At 39.8% G+C, this 19,655-nt stretch overlaps 3 protein-coding genes across 5 annotated transcripts; 2 read left to right on the plus strand and 1 right to left on the minus strand.

Moving 5' to 3' along the window:
• Positions 1-351: 351 nt before the first annotated feature.
• On the minus strand, positions 352-4,340 carry fbxo45 (F-box protein 45). The gene is made up of 3 exons (XM_039789549.1): positions 3,416-4,340; positions 2,061-2,417; positions 352-1,419 (listed from the first exon to the last, which is right to left on the minus strand). Exons 1-3 carry the CDS (start codon positions 3,740-3,742, stop codon positions 1,234-1,236), a joined length of 870 nt encoding a protein of 289 aa, XP_039645483.1. The 5' UTR covers positions 3,743-4,340; the 3' UTR covers positions 352-1,233.
• Positions 4,341-4,484: 144 nt separating this feature from the next.
• fam168b (family with sequence similarity 168 member B) lies at positions 4,485-10,595 on the plus strand. 3 transcript variants are annotated; one of them, XM_039789552.1, is made up of 7 exons: positions 4,485-4,625; positions 7,217-7,308; positions 7,434-7,505; positions 7,737-7,879; positions 8,461-8,659; positions 8,836-8,960; positions 9,139-10,595. In XM_039789552.1, exons 2-6 carry the CDS (start codon positions 7,239-7,241, stop codon positions 8,946-8,948), a joined length of 597 nt encoding a protein of 198 aa, XP_039645486.1. In that variant the 5' UTR covers positions 4,485-4,625; positions 7,217-7,238; the 3' UTR covers positions 8,949-8,960; positions 9,139-10,595. The 3 variants fall into 3 exon arrangements, with proteins under 3 accessions (XP_039645486.1, XP_039645484.1, XP_039645485.1); XM_039789550.1 differs by having other exon boundaries at positions 4,486-4,625; positions 7,431-7,505; XM_039789551.1 differs by lacking the exon at positions 4,485-4,625 and adding an exon at positions 4,806-4,824 and having other exon boundaries at positions 7,431-7,505.
• A 758-nt stretch (positions 10,596-11,353) lies between these two features.
• On the plus strand, positions 11,354-19,610 carry rbbp8 (retinoblastoma binding protein 8). The gene is made up of 19 exons (XM_039790057.1): positions 11,354-11,520; positions 11,951-12,115; positions 12,250-12,292; positions 12,443-12,538; positions 12,619-12,710; positions 13,657-13,729; positions 14,040-14,221; positions 14,818-14,913; positions 15,383-15,453; positions 15,610-15,677; positions 15,949-16,237; positions 16,429-16,600; positions 16,753-16,841; positions 18,020-18,143; positions 18,285-18,431; positions 18,537-18,591; positions 18,765-18,852; positions 18,923-19,064; positions 19,246-19,610. The coding sequence occupies exons 2-19, from the start codon at positions 12,016-12,018 to the stop codon at positions 19,341-19,343; spliced, it is 2,025 nt and encodes a 674-aa protein (XP_039645991.1). The 5' UTR covers positions 11,354-11,520; positions 11,951-12,015; the 3' UTR covers positions 19,344-19,610.
• The last annotated feature ends 45 nt before the right edge of the window (positions 19,611-19,655 follow it).

Below are 19,655 nucleotides of genomic sequence, written 5' to 3' on the forward strand. Positions count from 1 at the left end.
ACAGTGCCTAATGCACTTACAGTACCATACATGCATATCATATCGCTGTCCTGTGAAAATCATACTGGATCTTCAGAACAGCTTTAGGAACAGTTACTAGCTCAGTTTATGTGATTAATTCAAAAATCAAGACGTTTTGAAGATACGTGGTTTTCACTGGGTAGCAGCGATATGCAGCATCTAGGCTGGGATACAAGCATCTATATGATCTGGAGCTTTTTTTAAACGTACAATTCATCCTGCAGCCTTGTGTTCATAGACCCCAAAAATATAAAGTCATGTGGCTGGTTAAAATAACATGGTTCTTTGTAAAACATGCAGTGTAATTAGACAGCCGTTCATAAGCAGACATCAAACATCAAACCATCTTTATTCTAAGAGTGGCACTATGTCAACTTTATTTTCAGGCCTTATTACCATACAGCATCTATAGTACCATAGATAAAACCAAGAAATAAATAGTGTGTAATACTACTGTAGCACATTTAAAAAGGACACACAATAACATGATACAAATATAGTTTGACACTGTTACTTGATAGCCTTGGTATACTAAAAAGTCAGATGTAAGGGTCCACACGCCAGTATCCATGCTCATGCAAGACAGTTGGTCCGCATGTCCTCTGTTTGCCTATAGCAAAATATAATATCAGGTCGCATTGATTTGGCATATAACTATTATTATGCAGTCAGATTAGAGTTAACCCACGATGAGCTGTTTCCATAAACTCATACAACAGATAGCTATTGCTAACAACTACTGTTTCACTTGTTAAAATTATGTCTTATAGTATTTGCCACAGTTAAGAACAGGTTTGGCCTCATTTAAGCAGACATAAAATCTCAAGTAAATGTGCAGCACTGTTAGCATGAATCGCACAAAATTAAATAATGTTCCCCTATCCTGTAAATAAAAAAAGTCCAGCAGCTTAACTGTAATAGTGGACACTTCCACGTTGACACAGAAAAATGTTTATGACAGTTTCCACACATTCCTTTCCCCTGTTTGTCCAGTCCAAAACTGACTCCTTATGTCGAGCTGTCGTAGAAATGCCAACAGTTCTTTTTGTGTTATGTGAATAGTTATTTTGCCTGGGAAGGAACATGATACCTTGGACTCCAAAACCTGTTGAAACGGTGCAACACAAACAGAGTTGGCAGTCTGTTGACCGAAAAAGTCCTGCACTCGCCAGTGGCCTGTTAGTTTTAATGGTGGCACAGGTTCCTCTGCTTCTAGCCGTCTAGAGGTTTTCCCAGGTACACCATGGTGACTTCAGTGTTGCCGTATACTGCAGAGACAGCTGGGAACAGGCAGGCTTTGGGCAGTCCACGAAACGCTATTCCAAGAAACTCAAAACCCCTCTCGAAGGCTAACGTCTTGTCATCCATGTCTAGAATCACTCTTATTCTCTCCCCGATCTGTGGACAAACGCAATTACACATGGCTGATACAAAAATACCAAATAATCAACGTGACATCATGACTTCACATAAACGTACACGCCACTTTATAAAGCCAAGTGGCGTGTTATCTGTACACATTTTGAGCTATCCGCGTGTATGTCAACGACGTATACAGTAGACGGGTTGCAGACTGATCTCAATAAATGGCGTATGCACGCCAATTCGTATGCCATTTTGGTGTGTTATCAAGACGCATAATCGCTTTTGGGATGGTTGGATTTAGGAAAAGAAGAAAGCGACGGTTGGGTTTAGGAAACGTGACACGATCCCGGTCTCCTGGGTGAAAGTCCTGTGTTTGACCCGTCCACCACCCCAACCAACCTCCCTATGCAGATTTTTTGGGGCTTTCATACTACTCGCTACAGCGTAAATCGCAATCGCAAGGTAATGTAAGTCAATGGAGGCCAAACGGCGCTGATAAACACGCTAAAAAGCGAGTATGCGTCTTGACAAAATGGCATATGAATTGCCGTGTCATACATACGCCACTTTTTGAGATCAGTCTGAAATAATAATAATTTTAAAAGACAACAGCAAACATATCTAAAATCGTACTAATTGGGCAACTCATTCCACACACAACATACAGCTCCTACCTGATATTTTGGTGCATTGTTACATTGGGGGAAATTTCCATTGACCTCCCCATTATGAAGCAGGTTGTTGTCAACCAGGTTCCAGCCCCAGCTCTGGTCATCACTGCCCAGCAGGGCCACGTAGCCCTGGCACTGCATGGCGGCCCGCTTCGTGGCAAGGCCTATCACTGCCACGGTGCCAAGAGGGCCTTCCCACCAGATCTCCCAGGCGTGCCTCCCTTCCGAAAAGCCAATCTTGCCACGTGCGCCATCCGTGCTCTGGGCAATAGGGTTGCGGTGCAGGGTGAAGCCGTTCTTTTTCACGTAAACATTGCGGGAGCAGTCATGGGAGCTCAGAGCATGTTGAAAGGCCTTGAGCTGTAGAGGACAATTGGACATGGATAACTGTTCAGGCATGAAAGATCCCGTTAAATTCTACATAATGATGCAAAAATGTTAAAATAGCATATTTCACAACATCATATTTAGGAGGTGTTGGGTGCTACAGTTAAAAGGAAAAGCCCTCTAGAATTTGTTGGTGAACTCTAAAGATCCAGGAAACATATCCTATATATAGATGCTTGCATAAACAAAGCAAGACATGGTCATGGACTTTGGCTTTCTACCATGAAGGACAGAATGTGTTGCTCCAATCAGGGCTTCGGAGTTCAAAGCTTCTGTCTTTCACAATTAGTTTTATAAGTAAATAATTGTGGCAATTATAATTTGGGATAAATTAATCAATATATTCCAAAGAAAGACTACATGGAAGAGATAATTAGCAGAATTACTTCTGATACAATTTTTTTTTTTTTTTTTTACTCAATTTTAATTTGGGATTTGCCATTTTCAAGTGTAGCATGTGATCTACAGCTGCATTAGTGGTACTCAAAATGAGGTCTAGACCTCCAATTTTTAGACCGTCCCATTCAGAGACTAAAAGTGTTTAGGAGTTATGCAATAATAAATAACACAACCTCACGCAAGGGCCTTGTAATAAAGTAAGGTTCCCTGACTTAATCTGAGCTAATGACAACAAAACAAGTCTGTTCAATCCTTACACCAAACCCCATTTAAGAATCTACCAATTTAATTCGAGTTTTCAGCAAACATTCAGCACATTTATTTTGTAGCTACAATACATTTTATTTTTATTTTTGACAGGCTGGGTATGATTCACCAGGGTCTTCTGGTATACAACACTGTAGCTTATGGATTCATCGTGAAGACAGTTTGCCACATTATCAGTCACGTTATGTGAAGGTGTTTGCAGAGCAAAGGTAGCACTAAACAGGCCGTTTTTTTAATCGAGTTCGTCATTAATCACGGCTCTTCCGACCCGAGAGAATAGCTGTAGGCTGTATTGGTATACTTACTTTCCCCCTGTAGGTAGGCAGGTTGCACAGGATGTCAGAACGCAAAGCTTCTTCGCTCAAAGACCGGTTGCAGAGGCTGCGCCACACCTCGCTGTTTTCATCCGCCAGGATATTGTTCCAATGCCAGCAGACCAATGCGCAACGCATCAAGTCGGACATCTCCAAATAGGAGAAAACATGCTCCAGGACACGAGCTGGCAATCGCCCGGCCACCCCTGCACTTCCTCCGGCTGCAGCAGCGTAGGGAGAGCCGGCGGAGCTGCAACTGGCTGCCGCTGCAGCGCCCTGACAGGAGGAGCCTCCTCCTCCACCGGCCGCTCCAGACATTATACCCCTGTTCTTTACCGACAACACCAGTCGACCGAATAGTTTCACCTTACACCGTAGAACGATTCCTAATATAAGTTCAATATCAACATTTTACCTATACAAATCACGTAGGCTATAAGTCGCACTAAAACCACAACAGTATGGACCCTACTCTTCCCAGTTCAATGGCTGAATAGAAACGATGCGTCAAGGTCCTTGAAGAGTAAATAGCCGACCCTTACTGTATTGCTGTTAAATAAACATGGAAATTGATTTGTAGAAGTGTTGTTAACATTAGGTGTTAATCAGAGACCGGCTACATCCACTAGACCCATATTAATAAGTTGTCAGATAAAGGGAAGCTCTTGCCAAAATCAAATATATTTATAGCCTGCAAGGACCGTAGATCAGCCATAATAATGAGCTCACAGAGAATTGAAACAAATGTTGCAGTGTTAGAATATTGGACGTTACATTGTTGCGATGTCAAAGTGTAGCGACTGTGGCAAAAAAAAAAAAACACGTAAAGGAACACAGATAGCCTACTAAGTAAGACTATTAACGATTCAATAATTTTATTTGACCTGTTAAGCTATTTACGTCATTTTAGTTGGATTCATAATCGTATTAGATATCGTGCTTGTATTAAGGAAAATTTAGAGAAAAAAAATGCTTTCGTGGTTTTCCTAATGACGAAAAATACGCATTGCCAGAAGAAAATTGTTTACCTGGAAAAAGCAGTGTCGCCTATTATTTTTGAAGACCACGTGACACCACACGGAAGTGACGCGTATGCTCAAAAGAGTTCAGCAAAGCATCTGGGAGCAAAACACCTAGCTTAAATACATTTTCCACCAGAAGACCAAAGGAGGAGACTAACAGACGGTCAGAACAGTTAACAGTAAGTGTGTTCTGGTTATTATCTAGATAGGACGATGTGAGTGTGATCTGAGAGGTTGGGACAGGCGTCACTGCAGAACACAGCTGTCTGTCTGTCTACCTCCTGTGCTATGCGGCCTGTTGACAAGCTGCCCCCATCTGGCTGGCTTCTGTCCGGGGAAAGTCCGGTGGTTTTGCACGGTCAGACAGGTGAATAGCAGGTCAGTCCGTTCATCGGAACCAACCTGCAATGGCAAACGTGCTTAGCTAACGGCGGGGTGTGCAGCTAAATAAGGCTGGTGAGCTAAGCTAGCTAATGATAACAAAGACCCGCTACGTTCACCTTTTCGAAATTCTTCTACTGAAAGGTTGCCATCTTTATTTTTGCAGTCAACATTGCCTAACGTCACCTCTTTATTATCGAGGCTTACTGAAACAAGCTTACATTCCAGACCACCGAGCACTTTGTATAAAAAAAATATATATATATCATTGAGTTGCGTCACATTGGTTTGGTGAAAAAAAAGAGAGAAGTAATAGGCCTAGTCAATTCTTTAATAGTTAACATTTTGGACGTATTTTCAAAACGCCTATGACATGATAAAGACAGTCGGGTTGTATTTTGCCCTATGATTTCCGTAAAAAGTCAGACCATAAAATAGATTTGGCGTTTGTAGTAGGCCTACATAGGCCTATGTAGCCTACTTAATTACAACTGCATAATGTGCTAATAATCTATTCACTAGAAATAGTAGTGGTATTTTTGTCTTCCGTTTTAGCATAACGTCCCTATAAATTAAGTATTGAAGTAGTGCGTTTCCTTCGCTATTTAAATTGTCCTTGAATCAGCAGACTTGTAAAGTGATGTAATGGTACGTGGACCGCCACTAGAGGACATCACAGGAATAGATGTAGGCTACCCAAGTATTATTATTTTTTTTTTTTCAACTAATGAGCATCATGTGGAGCAGAAGTCAAGGCTTCCTCTAATAATGGGATTTAGAAAGTTGTAAAACTGCTGCTGAATGAATAAATGTATAAGATTGTGTTTTACCAAATGTTTAAAAAGGCATGTGTGTGTTAGTGATGGGCGAATGAAGCCTTATGAAGCTTTGGGGCTTTCTGTTTGTGCCAAAAAAGATTTAAAGCTTGGGGGCTTAAAAAAAAGAAAAGCAAACACAGTGACATCTGCTGGCTTGCAAAACGTCTAGCAGCCCTTTTAAATAACCCATCCATGTTCAAGACGGCCCTATAACACTAGCACTATAGCACTATAACACCTCTCTGATTTGAATAGTTTTTAGTCTCGTATGCACAAAAAAGTTTAACAAGACTGAGCATTATTACATTTGTAAGATATTTTTTAGAAGTGCTGCATTAAATGTAGATGGCATTGTGCAATATGTTACATTAAATTAACAAATGAATTATTTGATATCAGGTGGGAATGTTCTCCTATTTATGATTATGTCTTTTGTGTACATTGCCATATTTCTCAGTTATTCTATTTAGCTTAGTAACTAGTTTAGCAGCAAAACCAAAACTCAAAACAGTAAAACTGAGCGGAGCTCTTTCCGGGAGTAAAACGAGCTTTGGTATCATCCACCCATCTCTATATGGGGGGTATATTTCAGCTTTTCTATCCATTGTATAGTACAACATTACATACATTACAATGAAAGACAGTTAAAGGTGCAGTAGGTAAGACTTATAAAATTAATTTTCTGTCATATTTTCTGAAACTGACCCTATGTTCCAGTAGAGCTACATGAAGCAGGTCATTTAAACCGGCACCACCTACAGCCTGTAGTGTGATTTGCAAAAATCCACCGCTCACTGTTCAGATTAACCAATCAGGGCCAGGGGTGGGTGTCTAACTGCATGTCAATCACTGCTCATGCACACGCATTCATTCTCCCTTGTGGGGGGAGGGGCTTAGGAGACCGTTTTGGGCTTTAGCGGAAAGGGGGGGAGGGACTGAGAAGTTGTCGATGTTCAAATATTTTGGCTAAATCCTGGATCTTTGCAATCCTATCTACGGCACCTTTTAAGCGGAAGAACACAAACAGTTTATGGGATGGAAGTGCTCATACTTGGTTAAGACACGGAGAGAAATTTAAAACAAAGTGGTGCAGAAGTCTAGTGCTGCACCATGTTAAATTATTAATTTTATGTAAACTGCTCCCACAAAATGTTTGAATTCCAGTTATGAGTATGAGCAGACAACACTTAAAAGATAAATAAATCTATTAGGACTATGGCCTCACTGTTCTCCCCAGATAATATCATATCCCCAACACAACATGTTTGTTTGCCTTTAACCAGTCTAGTTACTGAAATGTCAACGCTGATCAATGGTAAGTGTTGATGATGCATTTAATGCCAATATCCTTCTAGTCAGTCATTTGGGACTACTATCCATTAGCAGTGTCAGGGGAATGTCTACATTTCTGATGTATTGCTGTATAGTAAGATGCTTTTTTTGTCTGGTTGATGGTCAGTTGTCTCATGAATCTGTGCTAGATTTACCCAGATGATCTTTGCCTTAATTTTGTTTGTTTTGTTAATATGAATGCTCTGGAATTCACATGGTCTATGCTTCTTTCATTGCAGCATCTGTGAGTAGGCGTCCATTATGAATCCGGTTTACAGCCCTGGGCCAACAGGGGTCCCCTTTACCAATACTAAGGGTATAGGCTACCCAGGTAAATTCATGTGTTTTGATGTGTAATAGTTTAAACAAATATCCAAACTGCAAAAAAAAAATATCCTGACATCAAGAAAATTGAAAATGATTGCATTTTTGTTCTCTGTTTGGTCATGGTAGCAGGATTCCCTGTTGGCTACGCACCAGCATACACTCAGAATATCTATGCAGGAGCGAACGCAGCCTTCCCCAGTGGTAAGAATGTTTCAGACTGAATGTGTTGGAACTGTGTATGGCATTAATGGAGATTTTACAAGTCAGTGCTGTAGCAAGGATTTCAACACCTCTTCCGGTTGTGTGTAGGGCACGGTTTCAGCCTGCAGACCTTAAGATGATATTAAGATGCTGGTAGTAACCACACGGTATGCAATACTTCTGCATATTTCTTCATCCACACCCACTAACTTGTGTGTTCCTCCCAACCAGGCTATGCTCCAGGCACTCCTTTCAAAATGTCCTGCTCTCCCAACACTGGGACTGTCCCACCATACTCCTCCTCACCCAACCCCTACCATGCTGCTGTTTACCCGGTCAGGAGCACCTACCCCCAACAGAACCCCTATGCACAGGTCAGTGCATTTATGTTTTTGAAGAATGACAGATTTTGGCTCCAGATTGGCCTGAGGATGGCGCTATTATCAAAGGTCCAAATGTCAAACTTTGACACCATAAGAGCTAATTGATATAGCTTAGGGCTGGGCAATATATCGATATTATATCGATATATGAGGCTAGATATTGTCTTAAATTTTGGACATCGTAATATTGCAAATGACATAAGTGTTGTCTTTTCCTGTTTTTTTTTTTTAAAGGGGACATTACAGTAAAGTGATGTCATTTTCTGAACTTAACAGACAGTTCTAGCTGTTCTATTATTTGCCTTTACCAACTTAGTCATTATATCCACACATTACTGATGATTCTTTATAGAAAATCTCATTATGTTAATATTTTGTGAAGGCACCAATAGTCAACCCTACAATATCAATGTATTTGGTCAAAATGATTGTGATATTTGATTTTCTCCATATTGCCCAGCTCTAATATAGCTGTTTTAATTTCTCTTCTATCAAGTATTACTTCATTTTAACAAAGTCCTGTTGAGTTTAATATGTTGAACTGTAACATGTTTGGTTCTTCTGTGATCCAGGCACTAATGCCTTCACAACAACAAGGCACTTACTACACACAGCCGCTGTATGCTGCACCGCCACATGTTATCCATCACACTACAGTGGTCCAGCCAAATGGGATGCCTGCAGCCATGTATGCCCCGCACATGCATCCTCAACGCCAAAACAGTGTCACCATGGGGATGGTAGCCGGCACTACCATGGCCATGTCAGCTGGTGAGCATCAGTTTCTAATTTTATGATTTATCTGTATTTGATATAGATGCTTAATTTTACGTTATACCTCCCTGTGTTGAAGGTATAATTGTTTTTACACTCTCAGTAAATCTAGGCCCCATCCATTTGTTGTGAAAGTGTGTATATATTATGCTGTGTTCCCTTTTGCTTCTTAGGAACTCTGTTGACAACTCAATCACCAGCGCCTGTTGCCCCCCACCAAGTCACGATGCCCACATATCGGCATCCTGGCACACCCACCTACAGCTATGTGCCCCCACAGTGGTGAAGAGAGGGACGCGTAAGTATGATTTTAGTTTTTTCAGGCTGTATATCGGTCTGATATGGGTTCAGGATGTTTGCATGCCATTGACGTGAGTTTTATATAAACATGACACCCTTCTTGCTTCATATTCTACTGTCTAAAACCTTAAAACACTCACCGATTTGAAGGTTTCTACATGTTGCCCCCTCTGCAGGTCAGAAGATGGTAGATATGCATTCACACTCTACTCCAGTGTTTTTTGCTATTGGTGAAGACCTGCCCTGCCAGTGTCTGCAACCAGTTACTCTTCCAGCATAATGTGAATCTAAAACCCCATTTGGATAGGAGGGGGTGAAGAATAGGCCCATCCCCATGACCCCTCTCAATGGAATAAGGCTGCATTCCATGTCACACCCCAGCGCCAGCACCTCTACAACATGCTGCATATCTCACATCAAACAGCAATGCCTCCATGCAAATTATTTTGTGAACTGTCATGCAGGTTTTTATAGCTTAAACTCTTAAGTGGTAAAAAGGAAGTTTGGAATAGTTTTTTTGTTGTTTCTTTTAATTTGGGGGACACATATGATGTTGAATGCATGTGTGTGTATATATAGATATATGAAGTAATGCTAGCGCAATATACCTGCTGTGACAGATGCAAAATCAACAAAAGGCACACATCCAAAGGAACTTTAAAAAAAAAAGAAAAAAAAAAAAAAAAAGTAATAATCTGCAATGCTGAATCACCAGTGACCATGTCTGACATGTGAAAGAAGAAAAGACAAGAAATGTTAATTCATGCAAAAACATACCTGCACAAACAAGTGCAGACCAAACTGTACTGTTTTTCACTGCTTTGTGTTTTGGTAGGTGGAGCTAGGTTTTTATTTCTCTCAGTGATGCAGTGTATGCATTTTGTCTTACCATTTTTGTATTTTAGGAAAGATGGGACTTTGAGTTTGTGCCTCTGACTGATGGCCATTCCAACACGTAATCACAGCGTTTTATTTTTCCTGCCCTGTCAAACCTTTAAAAAAAAAAAAAGAAAGTATCAACTTTTTCAAAAGTGTGAAGCAGCTTTGTTTCCTGCTTTTTTTGGGTGGCATAAATGATTCACTTATTTTAGCCAGACGCGTTCTTGATGGGGAACGAGTAGAGGTAGTTGTTGGAGATCATTTGCACCCATTTAAAAGTTGAAAGCGTGGAGGAGTAGGAACAGTTTTGTGTGTGAGTATATGTGTGTGAATGAAAGAGGATTAAAATAGAAACCCATAAAAAATTTTGCCATACCATGCAAAATGCCTAAAATATTACACCTACATTTCACAATAACCAATTTGTTCGTAGGTTGAAGCACTACATCATTAAATCACTGCTAACTGTGGACATTTTAGGAAAACATGATATTGTTAAACTCCATTTGTGAATAGCACTACTGAAAGAAGGCACTAATTCAAAAACAGTAAAGATATCTGACCTTTTACATTGCTCGCTGTTTTACCTCAAGGTTTTAGGCTAACCCACCAATATCACTGTTTCAGACATGCTTTTCTATGTTGCCTCAGTCACCTCCGTTACATAATCTGTTTTGTAAATGTTATTTTTGTGAATTTGGTTCTTGTTTTGTATTCTAAAGAAAGACCAAAAATAAAACCAATATAAGAATAATCTTTGTTTCCCCTAATTGTGTCACTGTATACTTCTTGGCCCTGAACATTAGTCTGGCAGATGGTTAAGAGCTTGACTACCAGAAAATATTGGGCATTGAGGAAAATGTATTTCAACATGAGAAATTACACATCATTCTCAAACTGTGTCTATTAGCCAGACAGACAAGTGATATGTGATCAACCTGTAAAACGTAGACAACTGTAGATTGACAGATAATACATTATTTTTGTTTAATAACTTGTTTCACAGCGTTTTCAATTGAACAAACAAGTGCAGAGCAAAAATAGCGAGGGCTAGGATGAGGTCAGCTAACATCACAGATACATACACAGGTTGAGTTTATTGCAAATGGGGTTTGAGCATTACTGTAACGTTGTTAAAGTCCAATCAAAAAAAAAAGAAAGGAAAGAAAGTAAAATCCTTAATCAGTGTCCATTTCCTCATCCAGTGTCTTTCACCAGGGTAAGACAGAGTTCAGTTACACCAGAGCATTAGTGGTTTTAACGGAGCAGATAAATAATAATCCCTCAGGTGTGGTACTGTTAATGCGAAAAAAAAAAGCTAATTTTTTTTAAAAAAAATTTTGTGGGGGAAAAGGGGTAGAAAAAAAGGTTATAAAAAAAAAAATGTATTTATTATGCACAAATTGTTTAGAAGCACTATTTATAAAATAGTTGTTTTATATCTATGGTACTCATAGATATACACGTATGGTACTAACCTACGGGAGAGGGCGTCGAAGAAAATTCCAGATTTGCAGAAGAAGAAGAAGAAGAAGACTTCCCAGCATGCAATTCGGCGCGCGAATTTGATTTTTGTTTTGGAGTTAGCTAGCTAGCTACGTGTACTGCAACAACATGTTTGCCTAATAATATAATCCCCTTTAAACCTCTAACGTTACGTGTTTGTTGGACTCATTAGCGTAAGGCTTGTTCATTTTGCATGTTCAGCCGTAAATGTAATTTAATTTAACATTATCTAACGACCGTTAGGGGCTGTAATGTCGTTTTTACGGTCAAACAAAGTGGTTAACAATATGCTGTTTATGTTTACTTTAATAGTAGCTAACGTTAGAGAAATATAAAAACGTAGGTAACGTCAGTGTGTTGTATTTGAGTTACACAATATCTCAGTAGCGAGTGTCAAGTGTGAACTGTAGCGAGCCTCCGACTAACGTTAGACGCATTTAATGCTAATGTTAGTTAGCTTCAAGTCAACTAATTTACACTGTTCTCATAACGGTTTACAATAGCGCTATAAGAGGAGTAAAAACTGGGGATACCGAGAACACAAGGAAGGAAAAGGGGTATGAAGGATATTGGCCAAAATTACAGAAATATTTTTCTTTCCAGGTAACCTTGGTGTTGGCAGGTTGTAGGGTAGTAGGGCTGGCTGTGTTTTTAGCAGTGAATGGAGGATGAGCAGCCCAGGACCGAGCAGCAGAACACCCAACCCAGCTGACCTTTTTGAAGATCTATGGAGGCAGCTCAGAGAGTGCCACCAGAATGCACTTCAAGGTAACTGGCCCATGATGTATTGTATGTAGACATAAAGCGAATTTTTGAAGTCAGATACTAAAATAAAATCAATTTTGTTGTTTTTTAGCATTGTGTTTCACACTCTTCAACATTGCTTTTGTTGCTGTTTTTAGAACTGGAAGCAAAAGTGAGCAAGTTGAAAAAAGAGCGCTGTTTGTGAGTATACTGTGTCACTAACTTTTAAAAACAATAATGATGATGATAACATACACATGCTTGTCCGTGGCTTTAAAAAAAATAATTAGCGAATGTTTGAATGTTGTCTTGTCAACACTATTTACCTGTCATTGCATTTGTTTTCTACAGAGATGCTCAGAGACTTGAGGTGTTTTACAGTCGCACCCAGCAGCTAAAGGAGCAAAACAAAACCCTGCAGGATGCCATCAGTCTCTTGGAGGAAAGGTAACTTCCTCCACAACAGGTTAAATTAGTTAAAAAACAATGTGTAACAAAGACCAGCAACTTTCTTTCACTGTTTCCAGACTACGTGCAGGAGAGTGTGATCGCTGTGCCATCTTAGAGGAGAGCCTAAAAAATAACCATGATCAGAATTTGTGCCTCATCGCCAAACTGAGTGAGTTTACTCATTATTCTGGTTATTAAGGATTCATGTGTTAGACTGACCTACCTGCCATATACCCAGAAGTCTGCTGTTGGTCAAACGATAGTGGGCAAAACATGAAAACCTCAGTAGCTGTAAAGAAGTGTCTTTAGCTGGAGTGAGCGTGCAATATGGGTGGACTTTGAGGGCTCCTGTCTCTTGAGTGGTTGGTCATTCTGGTTAATAAAACCATGTTCTAACACTCTTATATAGGTAGGAAACAAAACTAAATGGGTGAGAAAGTGATTGATTTCTGATGGAATGCCCCTTTAGGAAATTGTTAATTAGGCCCTTAACCGGTCTTTTATTTTCAACATGTAGCATGTCAAGTTTTGGCACTGTCGGTTGGTCTACCATTTTGGTCCAGACTGAAATATTTCAACAGCTATTGAATAGATTGCTATGAAATGATTAGGTAGACATTCAGGTTGCAGAGAGGATGAATCCTAATGACTTTGATGATCCTCTGACTTTTCTTGTAGTGCCACCAGCAAGTTAAATTTTTCACTTATCCTGAGAAATAGCTTAACATACTGTATGCTTGATGGTTTGGTACAGAATTTTGGAGAGACGTTCATGTTACCCAGACAAAGAGTCATAATAATGATCCCTTAACCTTTCCTCTAGTGCCATCATCAAGTCAAAATGCCAACCTTTGTTTATGACCAAATACCTGTAAAACTATTGACATTCCCTTCAGCCTCAGCTGTAACTTTGTTTTAAGTGCCAATTAGCAAATGTTATCTTAGCATGCCAGTGTCTAAACAGCCCCACAGATCTGCTAGCATGGCTGTAGACTCATGAACACACAGACCAACCAAGCCTTCATGAGAATCCATGGCATGTATTTTTAGTGTGTATTAAGGGAGTATATTGGCTATACCAGTGTACAACAAGATATGTGATGTTTGTTTCCCAGAGAATGAAAGAAACAGAATTGAGGATGAAAACCTAAAACTACATGCTGAACTGCAGAAATTGAAGATGTCTCGGTAAGCTCTTTAGTGTGTTAAAGTCATGTTTTGTCAACATATTCTCTTTGACATAGGAAAAAATGTTCAAATACAACTTTCTATATTTTGCCAGCTGTTTTTCTGTAAAAGCTGCCCAAGATAACTACGATGTACTTTATGTTTTGGCTGCAAGACCGCAGTATTTATAGTTGTTTCACTTCTGCTTTGATTGCGAGTCAGGTTTGTAGCTCCAGTTTAGTGAGTTTTTAACTGGTGTTCTGTACAGGAATAAGCATTTACAGTAAAGTTTCAGTTCCCAGTTAAACATGGCAGGTGGTGTTTTTATCAGCTCAGAGTCCCAGCAGGCCTCTTCCCCGGAACAAGAAGAAGGCATCATCCCAGACTCACCGATTCTGCCAAGCTCGCTGCCTGTGGCAAACAAACTGAAGAAACAAAAGAATATCGACAAAATGAAACGCGTTCGCTATGCAGAGATACCTCTACCACAGTTTAACAACTCACTCTTCAGAGGTTTGTCAGCTCTAAAGTAACTTTTATGGCGCTTACCCACTGCTAGTACCGGCTCGGCTCGACTCGGCTGTGGTGCCCCGTCCTCCATTTTCCATGGCAGATTTAGTACAGTGGCTGGTCGTCATAGTGATGCCGCAGGAAACTGCAGTGACCTAACGCGACACACACAGAACGTCGAAGGTGTGTCGTTTTTTAGTCTCTGCAAGAAAAATAAATAATAAAAAAAAAAACACTGCTGGCTAAACTATTTTAAAATGGCAGGTTTGTTCAGGACACACCCGTCTGTCGCTAGCAATGATGACGCAGTGACTAGTGACAATTCTCTCCGACCAATCAGTAGTCTGCAGGTTTTCACGTCACCTTTTGGTATCGCCTCAGCTCACTTGGAACCTTGACAGAGGTGATACTAAAAAAAGTACCTGTTAGCAGGTACCAGACACTTTTTTTCGTAATGGAAAACAAAAAAAGGCGAGTCGAGCAGGTACCATGTAATGGAAAAGCGCCATTAGACTTTTTAATGGCCATTTTGGTTTTCTGAAGCACCTGTATGAAGACACCAAGTCTTATAACGTGTTTTTTTTGTTCTTTTTTTAAAGTTCTGGATAAGGAGCCTGTTGATGCTACAAAGAATTCTGACCGAGCACAAGTGCTTGTACCCAACACATGTGAATTGGACACATCCCAAATCTCAAGTATTACTTCATCTACTGTACTCAATATTTTATAGATTTAATATTAAACATAAAAAACAGGAAGACTACTTCTGTTTTCTCAGAGAAACCTTATTTATTTCCTTCCATTAGACACTGTCTGTAACTTGAAGTTGTAGATGAGCACTGGGCCATATTTATCTACACAAACACACCCATCATATCAGCCTAATTCACACGGTGGGGCTGCGCAGAAAGAGGCGCGGCTGTAAATCACCCCCATTCACCTCAGAGGACTGGTTACTGAAAACTCAAAAGTACACTTGAAACTGCCTCTTAACGTAGTAATCCATGTGATATGAAGCATCATAGATTGGCAGGGATGGTAGAAAAAAAATAAATAAATCTTGTCTGACATAATTTCTGACATTTGAAGTTTTGAGACGCTTGAACATTTTTGTGGAAAGATCATTATTGTGAGATGTGTAAAGGTGTTATTGTCTCGTCTCAGATGTGAAACTAAATCTGGAAGAAGCGATAGCAGAAACCTGTGGCCTTGAACTTACTGACAAGCCTTGCATGGTAGGTAGGCTTCATACTGGTGTAAAGTCTGTATGAAAGAGATTTTGAAGAAAATTCCCCAAGTGAACAGAATAATTATATCTTAGCAGAGGCATTCAAACTAATTCAGCTCTTTGGATTGTGTATGTAATTTCTTTACTTGTTATCTTTTCTCAGAAAACCGAGACACCTGCAGGCCAGCAAAGCGGCTCCAAATCTTCCTGGAAGTATGGCGTTCGTTTAAAGTAAGGATCGCACCAGTTGGGACCTATTCTTTTGCTGTCGTGACGGTATCATGTGTTGTGAACTAAGACTTTGGCAACTTTGGCTTGTCAAAAAAACAACTAAACACTGTGGCAGTCAGCAACGCACCCCTCAACCCCCATGAAAGCAACCCATTTAGCTGTTTCCTCATTATTTATTGACTGACTTTTGTTCTTAAGTCATGCAATCAAGCAAAAAAAAAAAAAAAAAAAAACATTTCCATAACACAACCATGTTTTTCCCTGCCTTAAGACCTTACCGCTCCTCCCCTTCATCCACGCTGCTCCCCAGCCCAGACTCGACCACAGAAAGGTCCCCATCACTTCTCCCAGGTGTCAAAAGGTTTGCGGAGGACGGCTCCATTAACAAAGCAAAACGGAAGAAGGAGGAAAGTGAGCCGGTGCAGGAGGAGGACAGACAAGGAATCCAGGAAGGGGTGGACAAACAGAAGGAAGGCAAACGCGTACAACCTGAACTGATCAACCGAACGTCCACGCCTTTAAGCAATCAAAGCTTCAAAAAGGAGCTGTTGGACAGCAAGGTTAGAGACGTGTCCAATGTGTATGCATGATGATTTTCGGCAGTGTTGTTAGACCAAATCTAGTGTCCTGGCTTCAAATTACCATACTTTGACTCGCCATTCTTTAAGACACTTATATAATATATAAGTAGGATATAATAATTCCTCCCTATGGTTTTAAAATGTGGTCTGATTCTTTTAACATTTAACAGACTCGGTCAGGACAAAATGGGACTTCCAACCAAAAGCCAAATGTGTCCTGTGTAAGTCCCGCTTTTAAGAAGCCAAATGTTAAAGGGGAAGCAAACAAGGCCGGTGTTGGGAAGAAAGGAAACCCGCGGCAGGATCTGAATGCCTCGCATGAACAACATAAAGGGGAAAATGGTGAGTTTGCTGTCCTGTTGCTGGCAGAGTGTGTTTGTGTCTGACGGGCCTTTGCAATGCACATCATCTTCTTTTTTTCTGATTGTAGGCTGAATGTTGTACAATTTCAAGTATTTCTGTATAATAAGTTGAATTGAATGTGACTGTCCCAGCTGAAAGGAAGCACAAAGTGGAGCCCATGTGGAGCATTGACCCTGCGCTCGCCCTGTCCATGTATGACAGTGAGTGGCGAGGAGACGAGGTACGGCCCCTGTGTCTTGTTGTAGCAGTCAAGCTATATTGTGCTGAACTGAAATGCATTATACATTTTGAAAAGCCCTTTTTATTGCTTTATGTCAGAAGTGTTTATTCAACTTAATAATTTTTTTTAACTTGTGTGATTTAGCATGCCAGTTAAAGAGAGCGTCTACCTGTGACCACCGTTTTTCAGATTGCTACGATTTTCTGTGATCGGTAACGTCGTGATATTTTTTGACTACTTATGAATAGAGCTGGGCAATATATCGATATCGTTATATGAGACTGGATATCGTCTTAGATTTTGAATATCGTGATATGACATAAGTGTTGTCTTTTCCTGGTTTTAATGGCTGAATTACAGTAGAGTGATGTAATTGTTTGAATTTAACGGAAGGACGGTTCTAGCTTTTCTATTATTTGCCTTAACCCACTTAGTTATTATATACAGTACAGGCCAAAAGTTTGGACACACCTTCTCATTCAATGTGTTTCTTTATTTTCATGACTATTTACATTGTAGATTCTCACTGAAGGCATCAAAACTATGAATAAACACATGTGGAATTATGTACTTAACAAAAAAGTGTGAAATAACTGAAAACATGTCTTATATTTTATAATGGTTTTCTCTTCACACCTGTGCTTTGTCAGGGTTAATTAGTGGAATTTCTTCCCTTATTAATAAAAAAGCAAAGGGTGGCTACTTTGAAGAATCTAAAATATAAGACATGTTTTCAGTTATTTCACACTTTTTTGTTAAGTATATAATTCCATATGTGTTCATTCATAGTTTTGATGCCTTCAGTGAGAATCTACAATGTAAATAGTCATGAAAATAAAAAGGAAACGCTTTGAATGAGAAGGTGTGTCCTAACTTTTGGCCTGTACTGTACACATTGCTGATGATTATTTATCAAAAATCTCATTGAGTAAATATTTTTTTGTAAGCACCAATTGTCAACCCTACAATATCGATATTGAGGTATTTGGTCAACAATATCGTGATATTCGATTTTTTTCCATATCGCCCAGCTCTACTTATGAACATGAAACACAAAGTTAGGAAAAATCGGAAATCCTCTTTACTTAAATCGGAAATCTATGCACATGTTTATCCGGTTAAATTGGATAGATTGTGTCTCCCCAGGCTAATGAGCTGTACCTCTGTTCATATTTTAGAAAAAGGAGGAGGACGAAGATGAATTTCCTGGAGAATTGGTAGATACCGACCGCACTTGGGTCAGTCACAGCTTACTCCAGTGTCGGGGAGAAAATGTCCGGGACAGAAGGGAGAGTGTGTCTGGTGAATATAAACCACAACTTTTAAGAATAAATTGCTTACTGAAATGTTTTGATTGGCACTGAGGTTATACACATGCTGATCTGTCTTATCTGCAGCAATTGCATAATGAAAATATAATAACTTATCGGTCTGCTTTTGTAGGACTAGGCGAGAAGACAACTGACAGTTTGGATATGATGTTTGACACAACAGCTAACGGGGAGTACAGGTCTTACAATTCACACTTGGGCCAGAGCCAGCCTTGTGGTGATGAGGAGGATGAGGATGAAGATGAAGAAGAGGGCGATGGTAGGCTTTTAGATGTAGAGGAACTGTGTTTGTCATCATGTAATTTGACCAGTGTTTCTGTGACAGTGGATGTTAGTAAAGTAACTCTTTGTTTTAATCTTCTAGATCAACAAGATCCTCATGAAAACACTATGAGCCAAATGAAGAGGCGCAAAGCACAGTAAGAAACACTCCATCACTCATACAGTCAGTAGGTTATGGTTGATATGTTTTGGGGGGATCAAATGTCTTTTGGGGTATTTCATGCAACAAAAAAAAGTGCAGACAGATAAATACAAAGATTGATTCCAGTCTCACAGACATAGTCAATTTCCCACAATCTCTTTGGATTAGACATCCGACATTTGCACACGTGACTGTGGTTCGCAAGAAAGACGAGAGAAGAAAACTGAAGGGCACTACCTGCAAGGAATGTGACGTGGTAAGTATTTTGGTCCTACACTGACACGTTTTAACACCGATCCTATGTCAAGGATGTGTATTTCCAACAGTATTACGCCCATCTACCAGAGGAGGAAAAGCAGAAAAAGCTGTCTGCCTGCTCGAGGCACCGCTTTTTGTATATTCCTCCCTGTACTCCTGAAAACTTCTGGGAAGTAGGATTCCCATCAACTCAAACATGCATTGAAAGAGGTAATTCAACGATTTTTGCTTCGTAGTTACACCCTCCATTTAACAGTTGCTGGTAAAGCATTAGCGGACCATTTGAACTGATAAACGTCATTCTTACAATGTCTTAATTGTTATAGCATCCCGTAATGATGTAAAATGCATGAAAAATACATACAGATACTGAGACATCCTCCCCTTATAGGTTATATCAAGGAAGAGAAAAATCCCCAGGCACGTACTCGGAGAAGACAACCATTCAATGCTTTATTCTCCCCGAAGCAAAGCCAGCAGGAGAGCTAAAAAAGAACTTGAATTGGTCCATTCACAGAAAAGAATTACAGTATATAAAGAGCAGGCCTGTCACACAATGAAGCTCTGTATTATACTGTGACCTTATTAGGAATGTTGACCCTTTGTCATCTTTTATTCAGTTTTAAGTGTATAATGTCAATGTGCTGACTGTATGTATAGACTGTTTGACTGGTCTGTGTTTTGTTAAGACTTTTCTAGATAGTGAGTATGTTTGGGCTGTGTTTGGGTAAATAAAAATGACTGTCTATGGAGTGATGTAAGTGACCCAAGATATTTCATTAACAAGAAATCTAAGACCTA

Source organism: Perca fluviatilis, chromosome 22 (genome assembly GCF_010015445.1).
Source record: "Perca fluviatilis chromosome 22, GENO_Pfluv_1.0, whole genome shotgun sequence".
In the NCBI taxonomy this organism is placed as follows: Eukaryota; Metazoa; Chordata; class Actinopteri; order Perciformes; family Percidae; genus Perca; species Perca fluviatilis.